This window comes from Dendrobium catenatum, unplaced genomic scaffold (assembly GCF_001605985.2).
Source record: "Dendrobium catenatum unplaced genomic scaffold, ASM160598v2 fragScaff_scaffold_1117, whole genome shotgun sequence".
Classification (NCBI taxonomy): domain Eukaryota; kingdom Viridiplantae; phylum Streptophyta; class Magnoliopsida; order Asparagales; family Orchidaceae; genus Dendrobium; species Dendrobium catenatum.
The window spans coordinates 1,155,004-1,176,069 of NW_021319579.1; the positions used below are offsets into that span (position 1 = coordinate 1,155,004).

At 35.5% G+C, this 21,066-nt stretch overlaps 1 protein-coding gene across 2 annotated transcripts in view; it reads right to left on the reverse strand.

Annotated features, from left to right (window-relative positions):
* Nucleotides 1–3,105: 3,105 nt before the first annotated feature.
* The window catches only part of LOC110113801 (potassium transporter 7), a 30,956-nt gene continuing 12,995 nt past the window's right edge, over nucleotides 3,106–21,066 (reverse strand). The window contains exons 2-9 of one of the 2 annotated variants that reach the window (XM_020846501.2): nucleotides 18,649–18,892; nucleotides 18,304–18,552; nucleotides 18,091–18,141; nucleotides 9,891–10,151; nucleotides 9,742–9,794; nucleotides 5,110–5,224; nucleotides 4,763–5,017; nucleotides 3,106–4,503 (exon numbers count right to left, since the gene is read on the reverse strand). In XM_020846501.2, coding sequence (XP_020702160.1) covers nucleotides 3,413–4,503; nucleotides 4,763–5,017; nucleotides 5,110–5,224; nucleotides 9,742–9,794; nucleotides 9,891–10,151; nucleotides 18,091–18,141; nucleotides 18,304–18,552; nucleotides 18,649–18,892 — 2,319 coding nt within the window. In that variant the 3' untranslated portion in view covers nucleotides 3,106–3,412. The remainder of the gene's footprint in view (nucleotides 4,504–4,762; nucleotides 5,018–5,109; nucleotides 5,225–9,741; nucleotides 9,795–9,890; nucleotides 10,152–18,090; nucleotides 18,142–18,303; nucleotides 18,553–18,648; nucleotides 18,893–21,066) is intronic. The other variant, XM_028698623.1, reaches the window with a different exon arrangement.

Below are 21,066 nucleotides of genomic sequence, written 5' to 3' on the forward strand. Positions count from 1 at the left end.
TAAGCCAGAGAAATAGAAATGAAAAATTTAAGAGATAATGATGGAAAGGGAAATAGAACTTAGGATTTGAAGGTTGTTGATCCATTTTTTGTGAGTTGGTCCTATTGGAAGATTTGCTCACTCATAATAATGAACCATTACAATATTTCTGATTTTAAGAATTTTGTGTGTTTTGTGTTTTATTTTTTTAATTTGATCAAAGCTTGCAAAAATTATGATTTCTTGATTTTAGGAACCTTTCACCGCATAACTTTTGATATGTGATATATGTCAACAATATGAGCATTCTGATTATAATACTATTGAATTTTTCTAGGTAAAATAGAAGTTATTAAATTTTATGTGATTTGAACTGAATAAATAATCATGTATTTTTATTTAAGCATAATGTTAATATATGCATTAAGAATGCAATTGGGTGTATGATTGGGTAATATATGGTCGCTATTACTGTTATAATAATGTGATAATAATATATATGAAGACAAGTAAAAATATAATTTTACGTATGTTTTGCTAGAGACTAAGTGACCTCTATATGATGGTGGACTGATAGACTTTCTTTTAAATATGTGGTTGGGTGATATCCTCTATTGATTCACGTGATACATTAATTGAGAGTTTTAATGTACTAAAAATATGACATAAATCAGGACTTCATTTGTTTTGTATGATTACTAAAATACATGTTACTAATTTATTGTTGCTATACAACCTTAAAATTATTGTATTGATTTACTATTACTATACAGATTCATTGTTTCTATATTATTTTACTATTACTTCCACCAATTTAACTAATGACATTGGACTATACTGTTACCGATACAGACACTGATAATATTTGATAGTACTGATTCACTTCACTTCTTTCAAATTAGATTATGGAACATCACAATCATTGTGCGCAATAACCTCATAGTGGCGTATCATCAAACAAATCTCCTGGCATGATATGGTGGGTAAGGAGGCGTTGTTGAGTTGTGATCATTTTTCACCACAAATTCATTCAAAATCTATCATTTACAATATGACAATAAGTTGTATTTGGGATATAATGTTATTCACTCAAAACGGCATGATTTTGATTTTTAAGAGATTTTTCAGGCATTTGTAAATCTGTTTATTGCCTCTAAGAGCACATTATCAGTTTTGCTTGCTATTTTCTTATTATGGGTAGTTAATGAAGCATGCTCTAGATACGAACGCATGCACTTGTATTCAGTTGTTTATGATTTTTTTTTAATATTTACTAAGATTTTTGCTAGCAACATCCGTTAGAAATTTTGTCGGATTTTTCAGCAGAATTTCGATAATTAAAATAAGCTAATTTCTGGTGAAAATTCGTTAGAAAAATTATTTGCGGATATAAATTCCAACGGAACTCAATTTCTAATGTGTATTTTAGCGACATAAATTATTCAGTTGGAAATCCGCTGGAAATTATAATTTCAGATGGATTTTTTTTTGTCAGAAATAACTCATTTTCTTATAGTGAGTCCCCATTGATTAATATTTTCTTTCAACATGAACATTATCATAATAAAACTTTTTGCATTATTTAAATTTTAGATTTAAGAATTTGATTTTTAGTAAGAACCCCTCTACTTATGATGCATATTGACCATGCCCATCATAACATGTATTTTTATGTTTGCACTTATTTATTTTGAACTTTGTTAACTTTATTCACTTGTCAAAAGAAGATTGAGTTTGTCACTTATGTATCATTTGATTTCATTCAAAAACTTGTTGCAATGATGCATATAACAAGTTTTGTCAACTCAAGGAGGAAGATTAAACTTAAGAAGTGAGGGGAGAAGAGAGAAAGTGAATGAAAGAGCAATAAAAGAGAAAGAGAGGGAGAGAAAAAGATATAGAGTGAGAGAGAGGAAGAGAGAAAGAGAGGTAGAGAGAAAAAGAGCTTTAAAGGGAGACATGAAGAGAAGAGTGAGAGGTTGTCAGACTCAACAGAGGTGATGGTTGAGGTAGTCGACAGTCATGATTTGTTGGTGGTTGACGTTCAACAAATAGAGGGACTATGATGTGGATGTGCGACCAAGGCAGGTTTGGCGTGTGGCTTTGGTGATAGGGCATGGTTAGAAGAGATGGTCTCGACTAGTTTGGACGTGGAGTTTGCTGGAGAGGAGAGGGCTCACGTTATCCTACGGATTAAGAGAGTGCACGTTAATTAGTTACAAGGAGTTGCGCAAATGAGAAGAGATTGAGAAGGATATGTTATAAATCTTTCTTACTACTTTTTAAAATAAATTTTGATATATATATAATCATTTTTGAAAGTAGTAAAAAAAGTTGTCCCAAATAAAATCTTACTCAGCAAAATGGACGAGCCATGCAGCATGAACGACACAGGAACCATGGGCCTATATAAACATAATGATAATAATAAAATTAATTTTTGTCTATTTGTTTATTCCCATGTTTCTCAAATTACATGCCATCATTGGCACGAAGGCAAATCTTGTATGTCACTTCCAAGAGGTAGATAAGCTACTCTGAGCCTCTTTTACAAATAATTTCAACATTACAGGCGCAGCGAAATAAAATGTTATGGAAATAGACAACAGTGGAGTCATTTCAATAAGAGTCGAGCCATCACAAACCCAATTTGTGCAATGTTGTGTTCATTGTCTATATTGTTCATCACATCCAATCGAATCAAACACAAGCACTGCAGAGGCGTCGACACAATCCATTTCGCAAACGGACGATGTTTGAGCACTTCAGTTATTATCAAAATATTTTCAAACCCAAATTGTGGGACGCCGCATCAATCATTCACTATTTTCGTTGCGCTCAAATAGAATGTGAGATGCATATATACAAAGACTTCGTTTGGTTATTCTGTACTTTTTCTAAAATATAGTTTTAAAACTGTTGTTTGAGAATGTTTGAGAGAACAAAATTTTCTAACGAAGAAGTTAATATCAAAAATCTTTTGAAAACAGTACAAAAATACAGTTCTCTAAAAAACATTTCTGCAGAAGCGACACATACAAACAACAGTAAAAAAAAAATTCTGCCATTTCGAAACTGAAAAGGCAAAATAATTTAATACCAAACATCATGGTTAAGAAGCCTACATGATCACCAAATGAACCAAGAAAATCATTATTGCTACAAGAAAAACAAACAAAATTCAAGAAAATAGTCATATTTATTCTACATCAAAACATTACTTAAGAACAGACATCATAGCTTAGTTCCGGACGGCAAAAGAAGAATTTTGAACTACCAAATACAATGCCATCTAGAGATAGAAGCCTACATAGATATACAAGTACAATTAGAAAGTAGGCCTCCAGCTGCTCAACATTCTTTCAAGAAAAAAAGCAGCTTATAAGTGCTTTTGGGCTGTAATATCGCTGCTGGTTGATGGAGAACCTTATTATTAAACATAGTAGATCATTCCCACTTCAATCAGGCTAATGTGAGGGATATTCAAGGCCACAGAAGGGCCCCTGCAGTTCTTACGGAGGAAAGAGTAGGCCACATCAATAACAAACTTCTTTATGAAGGATGAATTCTTCCTGGCCTTTATGTAAGAGTGGCCTAACACATAAGCAACTCCTGCCTCTTTGGCCTCCACCAGAGCGGCGAGTTCCTCTCGCATCTGCGGATCTACTTGCGGCGACTGAGGCAGTTCGAATCGAACCCGTTTTCTTCGAGTTAGATTTGGGGATTCATGCTCATACAATGACTGCAAACTTTGCAGAGTCTCCGACTTGCTGCTTCTCGCAGAAATCGATGCACCTGGAGCTTCATCGTCGGCGTCTCTCACGACTAAACCGGAACGCCTTTCCGAGGTTCGAATAACCGCCATTCTTCCCTCGGGCGACCCATCGCAGCTGATTGAGCTTCTTGATTCCTCGGCTTCCATCTGAATGAACTCCGCAATGCTCATAACTAAATGATCCTCGAAATTGTAATCATCCTTCTGCACATCTTTGTAGCCATATCTTACAATACATCTGTACATTCTGTAGGCTCTGGGACCAATCCGGCCAATCAGATATCGTTCATCAGGAGGAACATAAGGGACTGGAACTGACTTGACACAAACAAAGACCAGAACTTGATGAAAAGCAGGTAGGTTTGTGACAAAATGGGAAAAGATGGCAGGAACTCCAGTAACCAGTTCAGTATAGATAAGGCCAATTCCAGGGACACGAACTATGCCAAGACTAGGGCCAAGAGTGAGGATCCACTTCATTGAAACTTTGTTTTGCATGTCGAAAAGATACTTTCGCCGAGTTCCGTAGTGCCAAGCATACATGATAGCCATAAATACAGATGCAAGCACCAGAGGAGCCCATCCTCCCTGTGGGACTTTCATAATTGAAGATGAAAGGTATCCCCCTTCAATGATCCCAAAGAAAACTAGGAACAAAAGAGCAAAAAAGACATTCTTCTGCCAAACAAAGATGATAATCAACGCCATCAACCATGTCGTGACAAACATCACAGCTATGCATGCAATGCCTGTAAATCAGAATGTTTTGATAATTATTAATCAATGAAGCAGCAATATATAAGAATGATATATAAGAAACAAATTCTTTGAACAGGTCATTCGGATTTAAAACTTTATACATTTGGTAACAGAATAAGGTTTCGTTTGGAATGGTTTTCTTACTGCTTCTTCAAACAGCTTTCTAGTACAAAACTTAAATTTTTCTATTAGAAAGTTGCATTAAGAACAGTAAGAAATTCGTCCCAAACAAAGCTTAAGAAAGCTTACCATATGCATTTCCAATCAAGGTTGTATCGCGGAACCCAATGGTGACAGCAAGACAAAGCACCATAAGTATCCAGTTAATTTCAGGTATGTATATTTGGCCATAGATCCACCTAGATGTATGGACAACCTTAACACGAGGAAAACAGCCCAAAGCAAGGCATTGTTTCACAATCGAAAAAGTTGCTGAGATGACAGCTTGGCTAGCAACTACAGCAGCTAGAGTGGCCACCAAGAAAACCGGCCAAAACACAGCTTCTGCAGTAGAAAATAAAAAAATGTCAGAATTAGAAGTTTTTATTCTAAAAGAAATTTGTCTAATGAAAGTTGTTAATCTTGATCAGTCTTACGGGGGATGGAAGCATAGAAGCTTATGGAAACCGAGGAAACATTTTTAGAAAGATATGCTGCCTGTCCCATATATTGCAGTACCAAGCATGGATATATTACAGTGACAAACGCAACCTGCATATGTATTTTTTAAGGGAAAAGTTGAAAACCATATACACGAATGAATATTCTGGAATAAAATAATAGCGTTAAGAACATGAAACATGATAACGTTATACTAGATTTAAAAGGGTTTGATAAGAGGTTCTCTCTCTTGGTCTCAGGAATTGAGTCATTAACATACTTCCTGATTTTTCTTTCTGATTATATCAGCTTATCAGGAAAAATCTACAGTTTAAGACTACAGGTAGTCCCTACAAAAGATTTAACATAATAAATAGCTGTAAGAATACAGACATGGAGACAAGATACGTAATGACACTAATATGCCTGCGATATTGAATGGAGTTTGAGTTCCATTACTTGAGAAAATAGTGGATTAAGTAATGCATGTTTCAAGTGAAATGGATCTCTAAACCCTAATCTCTTATCGAATTACTCCTAAAGCACTTTTAATATTAATCAATGCCCCCATCATAAATATGTTTAATGGCTTCAACATACTTTTAACACAAATCATTTTTTGTTAATGTGCATCAAATTAATTCTCATAATACTTGAACATATATTTCTCAATATTAATAAAAATCATATAAAGATTCTTTCTCAGATTTCTACATTTTCCAATAATTGTCATAAAAAAAAAACTTTCACTATAGATCTCTCTAGCATGAATTAGCTTGATTCTCAAACCAACAGTTTTTTCAAGCTTATGATTAATTGCTCCCTTACATAGCTTCACTATAATTCATGTATGCATAACTATCATAATTTTAACTTCTATGTTCTTAAATAGTGGTACAAAATGCTTTCTCAATTCATTTGGAATCCCTTCATGTTTCAAATTTTCATTAAACTATTTGTTAACCAAATCACTGTAGTAGCTCATATAACTTTTCAAATCTTAACAAGAGATTTGATATGAACTTAAAAGCTTTATCATTAAGCATCTTCTTCAAAGCTGACTTTACTTCACATTTTTTAATTAACATATATACCTCTTTTTTTGTTCATTATGCTTACAAAATAATTTTTTTCTTAAAATCCCTATTTTATAATTCCTCAAAATAATATTTTCATCTTTTCTTGATGTATTAATTTTGAACTAAGATCCCATTACCAATGACTTTTAATGCATCCAACTACATCAAAGTCTCTAAACCTATTTAATTCACCATAGTTATTAAAAAAAGGTATAAAAAATAATTTAACACTTAGGTTATCCACAGCAGTTTTAAGAACAGAATAGAAATAAAAAAGGAATGAAAAATCAGACTACTTCAGGATTGATTGAAAAACAACTAAAAAAATGCATTTGTTGTTTCCTCGGTGGTTACCTTAAGGAGCAATCAAGGTATCAAAGAATCAAAATGACCGAAGACAGAAAATGAGAGATGAGGTTGTTCCATTTTAAATTTAAGAACCAATATCTGAATATCCTTTATGAATTATGTCAAAGGAGCAATCAAGGTTTACTTGACGCTCTCTACTTAGTAAAATTCTTACTTCCTTATAATAAAAAAAAAAAAAAACTTTTTCATCCATCATCCTTTGATTATTTAAGCTGCTCTGCCACTTCGGTGTACAAGTAGTTCTCTGTGCCAATTATCTAAAAAGTCTAGCAGAACCTATATTTGGATGCCCCGGTTTTGAATTTTATCAGAGGTGAGTTTGGAAGTTGTGAATGCATCCAGTTCGTACATGATGAGAAACCAGCAAAAAATGCAAGGAAATATTAAAAGGATTGTGAAGCTTGCTACTTTAAGAGTAATGTATTAAAGAACTTTCAATCGTTTAATTTTATCATAGGAAGCAGTTAAAAGATTAGAAGTTTCGAACAAGTTAAGATAATTCCGAAATTACCACAGTAACAACAAGTATGCCGTAATAAAAATCCCTAGCTTAATGTTTAGAAAGTTCATCAAGAGTTACCATTCACACTCACACTCAAGGTAAGGGTTAGCGGAGAAGAGGCTTTCAGCACACCCAACGATGCCACTCGGAAGGTCGCAACACCAATGGCCTTGATCCAAGAAAAGGTCGTCGGTGGTGGGGGAGGAGTGGACTTTTGGTGAGTCTCCACGATCCGGCGGGGATGTGTTCTTCACCGGAAGGCACGATCGTGAAGAGGATGTGGTCGATATATCCGTCGATAGTCTCATCAACGTCCAAATTCACCTCAAAGAACGGTGATCCAAGGAGATCCGTTCTTCCTTGATTATCATAGGGGACATCCATGGGTGCGGAGGGCTCCTCTCTTGGACCCCTTGGGCCGGCGGCTAGTTGAAGCAAGAAAGAGAAGAGGGAGGGCCGGCGGTAGGCTAGGGTGGGAGTGGGAGAAGGGCGGCTAGGGTGAGGAGTTGGGAGAGGTTTAATTTCGAAATCTGAAGTTATGTTCAGATTTTAATTAGATTAGGCTAGGAGAATTTCAAATTTTGAAATTTGAAACAAATAGGGGTTGGGAGGGAATTAGGGGAAGAGATGTAATTAATTGGATCCTTAATTGAATTCCAATTAATGGAATTGGAGAGAGAAAGGGTGGCCGACCCTATAGGGAGAGATTTGGGGAGATTTAATTACTTGGATTGTGGGCCCAAGTAATTAAATAAATAAAATGGGAAATCTGAAATTAATTTCAGATTTGAGAGGATTTAGGGGTTGCCTAATTCGGGTAGGAAATTTAGGGAAGAATTTAATCCAAATCAATTTGAATTTGAATTTTAAAATCACTCCAAATTTGGCTACCTAAATTAGGAAAGAAATCAATTCAATTAATGGGGAGTAAGGGAAGGTGGTGTGTGGCCGGCGGTATAGCGAGGAGGGGGAGGTGAGGCGGTGGAGCTAGGGTGGAGGCAAAGAGTGGTGGCGGGAGGGACTAAGGGGGGTCGGCGGGTTAGGATGGTGGTCGGGTGGGGAAGGGATTTGGGGAAAAGGGAGGGGGAGCGGCGGTGAGAGCAGGTGGCCGGCGGTATGGGGAAGAAAGGAGGGGTTCAAGGGGAAAAGGAGAGGGGAGCAAGGGTGGAGCCGCAAGCCTCGGACTATTCCAAAGACTGACGGGTATTGCAATCACCTCACCTAGGCCTTCATCTTCTCTCAAGCACTCAAGATTGCAGGAGACAAAGAAAATTTAGAATTTTCATTCATCAAAACATCCATAATACATAAGGAGTGGCCATATATATAGGTCTCAAAATGACAAAAGAAAAATAGACTAAAATGCCCCTTGGGCTACAATAGCAGCTAACTACCCATAGGGATAAAAACGGAAAAACTGAAATATAAAATAAATAATACATAAAATGCATCAAAAGTAAAGACTCTCCATCATGGCCATCGATCTCTAGTGTCTCCTCTGATAAACATGTCGGAACCTCTTGTTGATGTCCCCATCAGTACATCACTATATTGGTAATAGATAATATGATCAAGCTAATTTAAAAAAGAAATAGAATCATGAATTCTAAAATGCTTATACCTTAGACCTCCCTTAAACACTAAAAAACAATATTGTCAGATATAACCACAGTAAATCAAAGACTCTTAAACTAGTTCCCAAAACAGCACTCTAATTTTGAATCGAACATACTTCTTAGCATGGCCTCACGAACAAAATAAACATCATATGTAGTTTTGCAAACGCAAATCAAGCATTTAAGCTTAGGTTTACAGAAAGTGAAGAGGTGCTTTCAATTAGGATGAGGCCTGGAAGAAATATTTCATTGTAGGTGGTGAAGTACAAAACAAAGAATTGGTATTTTTATCTAGAGGATGAGGCGGTGTTGGACAGTTCCACTTATGGAGGAGAAGTACAAAACAATACAGGTTTTTGAGAGGGAGATATGAGGAACGTGATTCAAGAAAGCATATGTAGCTTTTCAATTTCAGTTTAGCTTTTACCATTAGATTCAATAGTATTCTAACCAACACTGATCTGCTTGTGTTAAGCTTCAAGAGCCATATCAATTTAAACCATATGTCACGCAATATATAACAAATTCACTTGCTCTGTTGTCATTGATGGAAATGTTGCGCTTAACCTAAGAACATATATCAGCAGGCTAGTCTCATTTAAAACTATAGTGGCTCAATCATGTGGCTTCAATTTTAAACAGCAATAATTTATTATTATAATAACACAAAATCAGTTCTCATGTTGCCACATATTAAAGCATTAAGATTTCATAAAGTACAAATAAAATTGATTAAGATTTTTCCAACCTAAATAAAGCAGATCAACTTGCAAAGATACCTCTAGCAAATTAACATGCAACCAAGTCCCATATGGAAAGAAACAAATGACAGCAATAAATCTAACATCCAAAAGAAAACTTCAAATAAACAAGTTGGCCACAAAGAGAATCAACATTTTCCTAAATAAATTTTTTTTGCTAAGAATACGAGAAAATTAACCATTGCATACAGGAATTGGCAGTTTTATGTACTTCAGGAATTCCTTTAATAAAATCATAATTGCTTTGTACTGCCATGGATATTTTTTCTTAAGAAAATGAATGTAAAGGAAGTGCGCCTACCCTAATAGATGCTGCAGTGAAGTGGCCAAGATCAGCAAACATAGCTTCACTACCTGTAATTGCGATGAACAGTCTGTTATAACAGTTGGTTCAAAAAAAGTAAAGTTTCTTTTGTGTTGAAAGAAAGGAGGATACACTTCAATGTTCACCTGTAATACAAAGTAATATTCCTCCAAGAGAAAGCCAGCCATCCTTTCCGGTTACCTTAAAGAACTTGATGATGTAGCTTGGTGAAAGAGCTAAGTATATTCTGGGATTCCAGTGGATGATGTTGTATAGACCAATGAGGCCAATACACAAAAGCCAAATAATAACGATTGGTGCAAACAAGAAGGCTACCCTATGAGTACCACGGTGTTGCAAAGCAAAGAGACCAACAAGAACAATGCAAGATATAATTACCACCACAGCTGTTTTACCGTTGGAAAAAATTTTAGATGTTAGCAGTAAAGAAGATCATGGCAAGTTTTAAATTTTATAACACTAAGGGAAAAATATAGGTACCTAACAATAGTTTTCATGTAAACCAAGTAAATGACATTGTAAAGGATACAAATCATTCCACATATAATATTACAATAATCTATGTCATAAACAACTCAGCAAAGCACAGTGAAATAGCATAAAAAAGCCACATACATAACTGCTCAATGAAGAGCTCATCAATTGGTATATTTCTTTTTGAACACATGTTAGCGCCATGATTCAACAAGAGTAGGAAGGCGGTCTTATTAAGGAGCATGAAAGAGCCAATGGATGATGGAAAGTCTAGCATCGCCAGTCTAAGCACAAGCAAAAGCAAACCCAAGTTCACTATAAGATGGAACTGTGACACTTTTACACAAAGAACCGTAGCCAATGTGGTGGCCTAGCTCTCTTTGATGCTAAAGCCAAGGGGAGATCGGAGAGAGCCCCCCTTGAAGATGGAGATCTCCAAAAATAATTTTTTAGGGAAAAGCCCAAGAGAAGCGTGGATTTCTGATCATAATCATATTAGCAGACAACAGTCTTCCGGCAGATTTCAAAGGAATTATGCTCATAGAAACCAGAAACCAAATATAGATAAATGCAAGGTGGCGGACAGCAGGCAGCTACTTCAAATCAGAAATCATTTCTGGAATATTTCATGGAGGACAGTCATCTTTGCCGAATAATGGTCCATGCAATCATGGAATCCCAGCTGCCGTCCCAGCTAGAATCTGGGAGAACCGAGAAAACAAGCCTCAGCAAGAATCTGGGAGAATCGAGACAGCAAGCCAACTACTCCAATAAAGGAATCAAGGAAAAAAAATATAACATGCTGATTCAGCAGTTTCTCATTTCCATTTGTGGGAAAATAAAATTGTGTGGTTATTTCCCATTATTTTGTTTGTACATTCTTCCTTTTTTTCCCTTCCTGAGTCGTTTGCACCTTGAAGGAGTTTGCATTCTATATATAAACTATAATTTGTTCTCTTTTTTGGATAAGAATTAAGAGTATTTCTATTCTATGCTATTCAGTATGTGAAAAGAGTTCAAAGAGTAAAAGGGATTTTTCAGTCCTCATGAGAAGAGAGTATAGAAACTTGTACAAAAAGTCCTCTGGGATAAGCATGTAAAGGATGAATTCAAATTGGATTAGCTTCGGCATATATATCCAAATCAAATTCTATTTGGATCAAATAAGGATTTAGGTTGGGTTCAAGTTGTCCTATTTTTATCCACTATTCATGAAGCATCAGAGTGAAGGGATTTCAAGTCTATCTGAAATCCCCTCCACACTTAAGATTAGCTGTGTTGGGCACGCAAAAACAAATTTAAAGTGGGATTTATTCTATGGTTTAGATCATCAATATACATCATTCAATATACCAATAATCCATATTAAAAGTATAAGCATTATATAATCCATATAAAAAGTTTACATAATATATTTAGGTAAGTAATCAAGTTAATGAGATAGATTAGGCTAACTCAATATCCTACCTAGCAACATTAGATTGGTAAGGCTTCTTGATTGGTTTATGATCAAATAAAAGTTTTGGTTTTGATAAAGCATCGATAAGATAGAAACTTGGGTCACTTCAAAGTAAACCGAACCACTTATAGGCCCACACTAGGGTCTAAGAGGGTTGGCTTAAAACATTAGGTAAGCAATGCAACGTACTTGATGTTCATCCAATTTCCAAGTTGGGATAAGTGATGCAAAACTGTAAATCAACTAGGGTTCCTAGTGCAAATAGGATAAATATACTAAAGTAGACGATAGAATGGAAAGTAAGATTAAAATATTGGTATGATTGGAGAGGATGGCTGGGCGGAACTAAGAGCAGAAAACAGTAGGGAAAGATTTCTAATTTAAATTGAAATAAGAGAAGGAATATTATTTAGGGATGTTTCCTAACATATGTTTAATTGTTTATGAAGGTTTTCTAAATCATGTTTAATTATTTAGGAATAATTCCTAAATCATATTTAATAGTTTAAGAAGATTTCATAAATCATGTTTAATTGTTTAGGAAAGTTTCCTAAATTATGTTTAATTGTTTAGGAATGTTCTATTTATGATTTTGTGTTCTAGGGCTATTTAAGTGGGAGTTTTTTAGGGTTTAGAGTATGTTATAGATGAGTTTTGTGTTTGGCTATCGTTTTTTTAGGGCTTCCTAGCAGCGTCTAGGTCATTTGAGAGAACTGATCTACCTCTCTAATTGTAGATCACATGTATCTTGTCTTTTCCTTTATATATAATCCACTAAAAAGTGATCTTGAGTGTTCTTCTTCATCGTTTACTTGTTGCAAATTTCTGTTTTGTTAAAATTGAATATTCAGCCAATGTTTTCTTCAAGTTCTACATCTACTTCGTATCAAATTGATATCAGAGCGTGGTTTTAGAGATGAAAGCAAATAAATTGGATGCATTGAAAGGCAAAGTAGAGCAAATCAAATCCTAAATGGAGGAAAAGTTCCCAACCATCGAAGGAAGGTTTTCAACCATGGAAGGAAGGGTTACATCCATAGAGAACCGATTGGGAGTGATGGAGGAAAAGATGAGGAAGCTCATTGAGATGCAATCCAAAACTATATCGGCGGTTCCAAAACTACAGAAAAGTTGAAAATTTGCGGCAAAAATTTTCATCTCTGAAATGGTGACGAATTTGGGATGAAAATTTTTTTTTGAATCATTTGTGATGGATTTGTTGCGAATTTGAGGCTGAAAATCCGCCACGAATTTGCGACGAAATTCTCCCCGCAAATCCGTCACAAATTCATCGCAAATCCGACTCAAATAACCCTATCTAAATCGGTTGACTGGCAATTTCTTTCATTCGCACGTTTTAGACCTCCTTCGACCATTGCCTCCTTCGACAGCGCTCCTTCTGTGCTCATTTTGGACCCCCTTCAACCCCCGCCTCCTTCGACGACGTTCCTTCATGTAGCATCCGAAATCACACTGCCTCGTCGTTTAGTCGATGATGCTGCCTCTTCGTTCAGTCACACTTCCTCGTCGTTTAGAGCCGTCTTCCCTCTCCTCTCACCACGACTCTCTTGCCACCATTGACGACGTACCTTTTTCTCGCCTCATTCGATGATGTTCCTTGCTTGCTGAGAATGTATCCATCTTTATTCCTTATCATGAGTCTATTCTTCATAGTGATGATGTCATAGATGAAGATATTATTAATATAATTGATGTTGTATGCATGATTGTAGTGGAGGAATGCATCAGGTTTATTGTGTGATAGAAAAATTCCCCTCAACCATAATATTAAGTGTTGCATAGATGAGGATCCTTAGGTGGATGTGTGGCTTTACTATAGAGAATGCAAAATGAGTATATATGTGTAAAGGTTGGAGTAGCTCAACTGGCAAATAAGATTAGAGATAGTCGCCTTAGAAGGTTTGGTCACATAAAATGTCGACCTTATAATGACCCGATTAAGATAGAAGATGGATTAGAATTGGCCTATATTAAAAAAGGCAGTGGTATACCTAAAAAGACTTGGTTAGAAAGTATTAGAGTTCATGAACTTTAATTTATTAGATTTAAATAAGAATTTGACTCTTAACATAATACAATGAAGAAAAGAATTCGTGTAGCCAGTGAGGGCTTAAATTGAAATGGAGGAATGCATCGGGCTTATTGTGTGATAGATAAGTTTCCCTCAAACTTAAAGGAAAATTCTAAATAATGGTGGTGAGACTATCAATGCTTTATTATGGTGTAAAATGTTGGTCATTAAAAGAGAAGCATAATATTAAGCTAAGCGTTGCAAAGATGAGGATGATTAGGTGGATGAGTGGCTTTACTCTTACAGATAGGATATGAAATGAGAATGTACATGAAAATGTTGGAGTAGCTCCAGTGGAAGATAAGATTAGGGAGAGTCACCTTAGATGGTTTGATCACATAAAATGACAACCTTTCGATGACTTGGTTGAAAAACTAGATGTATTTAGTGTGTTGCATTAATTCACACATGCTCTTCTATTGCCCAATATACAATGTGTGTGATGGAGGCGCACAACTATCCATGCAAACTCCTAAAATCATCACTATTACACATAATTTTTTTTTAATTGATACAAATCTCATCTTTGGTTGTAGGAATTTATGGTTCAAGTGTGTTATGGATATTCGAAAGTATAGAAATTGGATGTATAACTGAATGTTGCTTGGACTCAAGACATTAATAGATGAATTTTTTAATGGAGTGAATTATTTCATTCAGGCAGGCTGTAAAGAACCAAGCAGGTCATTTGGGTACTTAAATAAATTTAAGGTAAGTTTTAAATTCATAATCATACATCATTCAGGTACTTAAATAAACTTAAGAAGACTACAAAGAATAAAACACGTCCCGAATGATCAATATGTGAAACACACTTGATATATGAAACTACTCAATTTTGCTCATACTACTTTGACATAGAGTTACAATCAACAAGGAATATTGTACCTCAAAATTTGGATAATACAGATGTATGTTGATCTACCAGTAACAGATCAGTATTCAACGAATGTGGCAAGGAAGTAAGCGCTTGTATTGTGTGTTATTTGATAGATAAGGAAATGAGAGTTGCCTTGTTGTACACACTGCTTAATTGTGCTGAAGTTGAGCTATATCTTGAGTAAGTTTAAGATAAGATTATGTAAATTTTATAGACTCGTGCATAGCAACTCTAACTTCAAAACTTTTGCAGAAAGTTCGTTAATGGTCTGACTATAACATCACTATTAGATCAGGAAAAGAGAGTGGAATCTGAATTTTCAAATTGGTGCAAAGAAACAATATATATTTCAACAAGTCACTTCAACCTTATATATAAGTTAATTAACTTAGTGAAAATGATAATAACATAACTATAATTTCTACACCAATTAGGTCCACAACGAAGCCAAAGATTTGGAAGGGCAAAGACTAATGAATCTAGCTTGGGGGCATATGAGAGCAATAAAATGGTAACCAATTTTTATTGTCAACGATTATAGATTTCAAAACCAAAGTTTGGTGTGAAGGTCGAAAAACATAAAGTTGTGGTGTATGTGTGAAAGGGAACAATCATATAGGTGATGATTGTGAGTATTATGGGATCTTACAGGAAGTACTACAGTTGGAATATCCTGGTGAAAGGAACAACTTATATCGTTTTAATTGTGATTAATTTAATCCATTGCAAAATAGAGGGACAATAGTGCATCCACTTTATGGTATTACAGAAGTAAAGCGGGGTAGAAGATATGAAAAATACGACCCATTTGTCTTTGCTAGCCAGGCTACCCAAATATTCATTGCTAAGTATCTAGGTAGACTACGGCGTGAGCCAGATTGTCTTGTAATCATCAATACTAAACCTAAGGGGGTTATTAAGAATATTGCATCAATACCAGTAGCACATTAAGAGGAGTGTATGTCAAATTTTAAAGAGCCTGCTAATTATGTAGATGATCATATTGTAGCTAATAAAATTGAGTTGCAGTTAGAGAAGGTAGACTTAAAAAATTGAGAAGAACATGGAAGATGTTAGTAGTGAGGATTTGATCTCATCAGATGAAAGCGAATCAACTAGTGATTAATAATTATGAGATAAATGTGAATTGCCCAATAATTTTTTTTACATGTTAGCATACATACAGTAATTCTTTTTTTTACATGTTAGTATACACAGTAGATTTTTTTTACATGTTAGCTTACAACAGTAGTTCCTTTTCCTGCATTTAATTTACTTATTTCCTGCATTTTTATAAATATACACAGATCATACCTAATTGTTTCTTTTATTTTTTGCAGATATCTTTTGGAGGTGATGAGTCCCATAGGCAATCGATCTCAAATATTTTCAGGTGCAAGAAGAATACCAATGAAGGATCCAGTCGGGGGGTAGAAAAACTGAGGGGACCTCCTCTTCACAGCCTACCACTCATACCCAACCTAACCCCCCTGTACCTACACCTCTTGCAGGGAGTTCTCCGTTTTACTCCGCAGACCTCGCTTTCCGTCACCAGACCCTACGCAGATGGCACCTTTTTACTTGTACTACCCTCCACCATCTTCTCAGGGATTCCCTGCTACTTATCCCTATCCACCATACGTTCATTCATTTTACTACCCACCACCACCTCAGCCCTATGCAACTGGACCTTCCACCCTGAAAGCAGTTGGACCTTCCACGCAAGCTGCCACAGCACCAACTTTAGAAGGACGCATGCATATTCAGCTTGAGGGTGACACGTACATAAATGTGTATGTTTTATATTACACATATATTTGAGAAATAAAATTCTTCAACTAAATATTTTGTGTATGTTTTATCCATCAAAGCAACCCACTCACATGATACGAGATATCATAAGGAGCAGGTTTGATGTTCCATATGTCTCTTAGAAGAAAATCCCGAAGGAAGTGTGCCACATGTGGTTCAGGAAATTTGAGATTAGTAAATTGCAATATTATTAAAATATCTTCGTATTTTATTAAGCTATTAAAAAATATGTTTTTCTAATTATTGTATACAGCACTATTTCTATTGGTTGCCTGAGCATGGTACTCGAATCATAACAAATTTTGAGAAACACGAAGCAACTCGCTTGTGAAACATGTTCACTCGTATTAGGAGGGCTGACAAGATACCGCTTGAGATTGGAGAGGATGTATGGGCGGGCAGAGCTCAATAGTGCTTGGGGCATCCCAAATTTTACAATGAATAGGGAGCAGAACAAACAAAATCAAGCTTCTAACGTCAGGAGCCTGGAAATCTCCCTCCATGCTGGGGGCTCAGTTCCACACACTGAGTATAGAAGATGATTGGTAAAAATTTGAATAGATTTTAATAATTTATTTGTGTATGCATGCTAATCTAAGTATATTGCACAAGGAGATGCTTTGTAGATAACCCATTGCAGTTGAGTTACACAGTCACACTGATAAGCGCCAGGAGGGCTAGTAATGGGTGGGCTAGCCGTGGGTGTATAAGCGAGCAAGGAGACCATATGTAAGTATATAAGGACTTCATACTTACAGAAATATTGTAAGTAACGATTATATGATGATTAATCTTATGTTATGTTTTGTAGGATAAGTATACACACCTTCGAGAGAGAGCTAGGCTGCAGTTGGAGAGGGATCCTCTTGGAATAATATGAAATTTTGGGTATCAAAAGATTCAAAATAACATTTTAAATCATCAATGCATATATATATATATATATATATATGGAGAATTCCCACATATCTGTATAAAAATCTCATTATGATCATGATAATTAACTTGATGCCAACTATTTGTGGCGGCATTATAAAACAATTTTACTACACGTTTCTGATGAGCATTGCATGAAGAATTGCACCAAAAAGAATCTAACCTGAAAATAACTCGTATAAAAAAGATTATCAAAATAACTTCAAAGCTCGTGAAATAATCATGACAAGCCAATTGCTAATACACTTACTGTCTAATGATCACAAGATAAGGTTAATGTGTGTGAAAATGTCTTAGTGTCATCTCAAGAACAATGCAATCCTTCCAGCTTACAATGTCAATTAGTTGATGGTTGCTAAATTACGAACTGTTTATCCTTTATGAAAATGTCTTAAATCTAGAAAAAGTAATAAATAATTCTAATTCCGCATTAATCCTCAACTTTCAAACACTCATATATTATGATAATTTCAGTTGAATGCTTTGGATAGGAAAAGAAAATTACTAACTAAATGATATGACCAATTAGATGGTACTAAGACAAATGGAACCTGGAGTAGGGAAAATAATTTCAGAGGGGCATTGGATTGCTCATAAAACAAGTTGCAGATATGATCTATGAAAGTCAAAAGTACACAGCATACTATGAAAGAAGAAAACAGAGTGACTAACCATTACTTAAACCCTCGGCACGAACTTGCAATCCAGATACTGATGATAGAACTGCAGGTGATCAAGAATTAATTTAGTAGTAAAGCAAATGATAGTTGGCAGACTGGCAGTTCAAGTTTATTAAAATGTATGAAAAGAAGAACATGAAATAAATATATAGAATACTGCAGCAAGCTCTTCCAAGCTATGGAAAACGATTAATCAGATTTTTACCAGAAATTGCCGGTGTGAGAACACCATCACCTATAACCATACAAGCGCCAAATAAAACTACAAGTAGTAAAGCAGTCCGTGTCTTCTTATGTTTCTCAAGAAATCTTTTCAATGGAGATAATGCGATACTCCGAGATGCATAACCAGGCCTGTAATATGTAGATAACTCCTCATCAGCCGCCTGCTGATTCGGTAACAGACTGAACTTTGCATGCCTGCAAAGGACAGAGTACAGAGCAAATGTTCCCCCTGTAAAAAACCCTCAATAATAAGAGTAAAATAAAGATATAAACAATGAATCGATGACCACCCTTTAGAAGAATGAAAAGGCACCTTAAAACTCACCTTCACCATTATCATCCGCACTCAACACAATGAATACATATTTTAGCAAAGGAATCATAGTGAAAGTCCAGAATATCAAGGAAAATGCACCAAATATTGTCTCTTCGTCTTGAAAATCATGAAGCCTCCCATAAAAAGTACTTTTATAGACATACAGAGGACAAGTAGCTAAATCACCATATACTACACCAAAACTTTGATATGCTAAAAGAAGCAGGTGCTTATAGTAATTCTTCCAGTGAAGCTGCATAAAAAGGCAATGGACGGAAATTATTCATGTAGAAAAAACTCAAGCAATAGTTTCACTGCATTAAAAGGCAATGGATAGAAATTATTCATGTAGACAGAAAAAATTACGCAATAGATGCATATGATGACCAGACTAAAAGTATAGTTTTTTGTTTTTTTGGCAAGGGGTTGAAACTTGATCCTCCTCCACGTTAGAGATTAAAGGCAATACCACTCATTCAAATTATACATGTATGAACAATAATAGTGAATCATCTTACCATATCTAGCACAAGAGAGCAATCCAAAGCAAGGCAAGGGAGAATAAAATGCTGCAATAATAATTATAGGGATATAGACAACGTTTCAAAAACCGGACCGGACCGGCCGGTTCAGGCCGGGTACCGCCGGTTCGTTTTAACACTAAAACCGGCAAAGCAAGCAACCAGATTTGAACCAGTCGGACCACCGGTCGGACCGTGAAACCGGCAAACCGTGAACCGGACTCGAACTGCCCAGTTAAACAGATGCTTCTCTCAGCCGTTTGATTCCAATCGTGCGGTACTTGAGAAATAAGTAAATAAGTATGTGAAGGAAAACCTAGTTGACTTCAATCGTGCATTCGTGCGGTAACTCCCGAAGCTACGCCTCTCCTCCGCTCCTACTCCTTCGTCGCTGCAGCTCTTCCGTCGGTGCTCGGATCATTCACGAACTAGCCGAAGAAAGCAAGGACAAGAAGAAAGTAAACAGGCAAGAAAGATTTCTTTGAAGAGAAGATTAAAGTGTTTCTACGAAAGGAATCATCGTAAGGTTAGGAGATTTCGGCTTCAATAATAGTTCATCTCGTTAGTGTTCTAGAGATGTCAGCTCTCTAACAGGAAAAAATTGTCCTCTCCTTCCTCTTTTACATGTTGCAGTTGCAGCCTCTCGTGGACTTAGCAGTGGCCTCAGTTTCTCAAATACAACACGATTTGTTAAGGCAGTAATCTTAGGTCAGTATTTTTTTTAATTTCTTTTCTTCGATCTTTGTCATAAAATTTATCTTCTCTTTTTCTTTGAATAATTTATGGTGTTAATCGAATATGTAGAATTGGTTCCTTTAAATTGAATGTTATGTTGCTGCTTGCTAGTTTTGAGTTATTGATTGATGTTTCTTTTTCTTCTGTGAATTCCCTTCTACATTTGTTTTGGTTAATAATATTATTATTTATTACGTCATCCAGTTCGACCCCGGTTCGATCAAACCGTGAACCTCTCCTTCTTCCAGTCTGTTGTCCGGTCCGGTTTTCAAAACCTTGGATATAGGTGTTATATAATCATTTTAAGAAGATCGATAAATTTGTATTCTCTAATTTATTACATGGGACTACTTTTTATAATAATACAAATCATCTAAAAAGAAAGATAAATTGATAAATTATATGATTTGACAATATGTCAAATTAAGAAGCTTGAATGCTTAAAATTAAACTTAATGAACAATTAGTTTAAAACTTTACGAAGTATTCGAACACTTAGTGATTAGTTCGAACATATAGCATATTAAATTAAATCAATAATTAAAGTTACATCTTATTTTGATGTCAAAATTAGAATTGATTTGAACATTTGAATAATTGTGAAAGAGAGTTCTTCAACAAGTTGATTTCTTAAATTAATTAAAGAGAAATACAATTATTAAAAAGTACAATACATGTAGATTATGTTAGATACTAAAAGAAATATAAATGAGTCACATATAAAGGAAGCTTTTTTGGAGTTTGGTTCATTAATTTATTTTCACTGTTTATAGTTAGTTTGTGTTTAACACTGCCGTTGCCAGGTCCCAAGTCCTTGATGAGAAAAGTGGAGGGTTGCTTCAGGTAGTCGACAACCAGCGTAAAACTTGTCGAATAGATTATGTTAGATACTAAAAGAAATATAAATGAGTCACATATAAAGGAAGCTTTTTTGGAGTTTGGTTCATTAATTTATTTTCACTGTTTATAGTTAGTTTGTGTTTAACACTGCCGTTGCCAGGTCCCAAGTCCTTGATGAGAAAAGTGGAGGGTTGCTTCAGGTAGTCGACAACCAGCGTAAAACTTGTCGAAAAATAATGACATGAATCCTTTAAGAAATTGTATTAATGCTAGGGCGTCCCCTGGAAGCGACGCGCTGTATGGCCTGAATACAGTGACAAGTGTGCAAGGG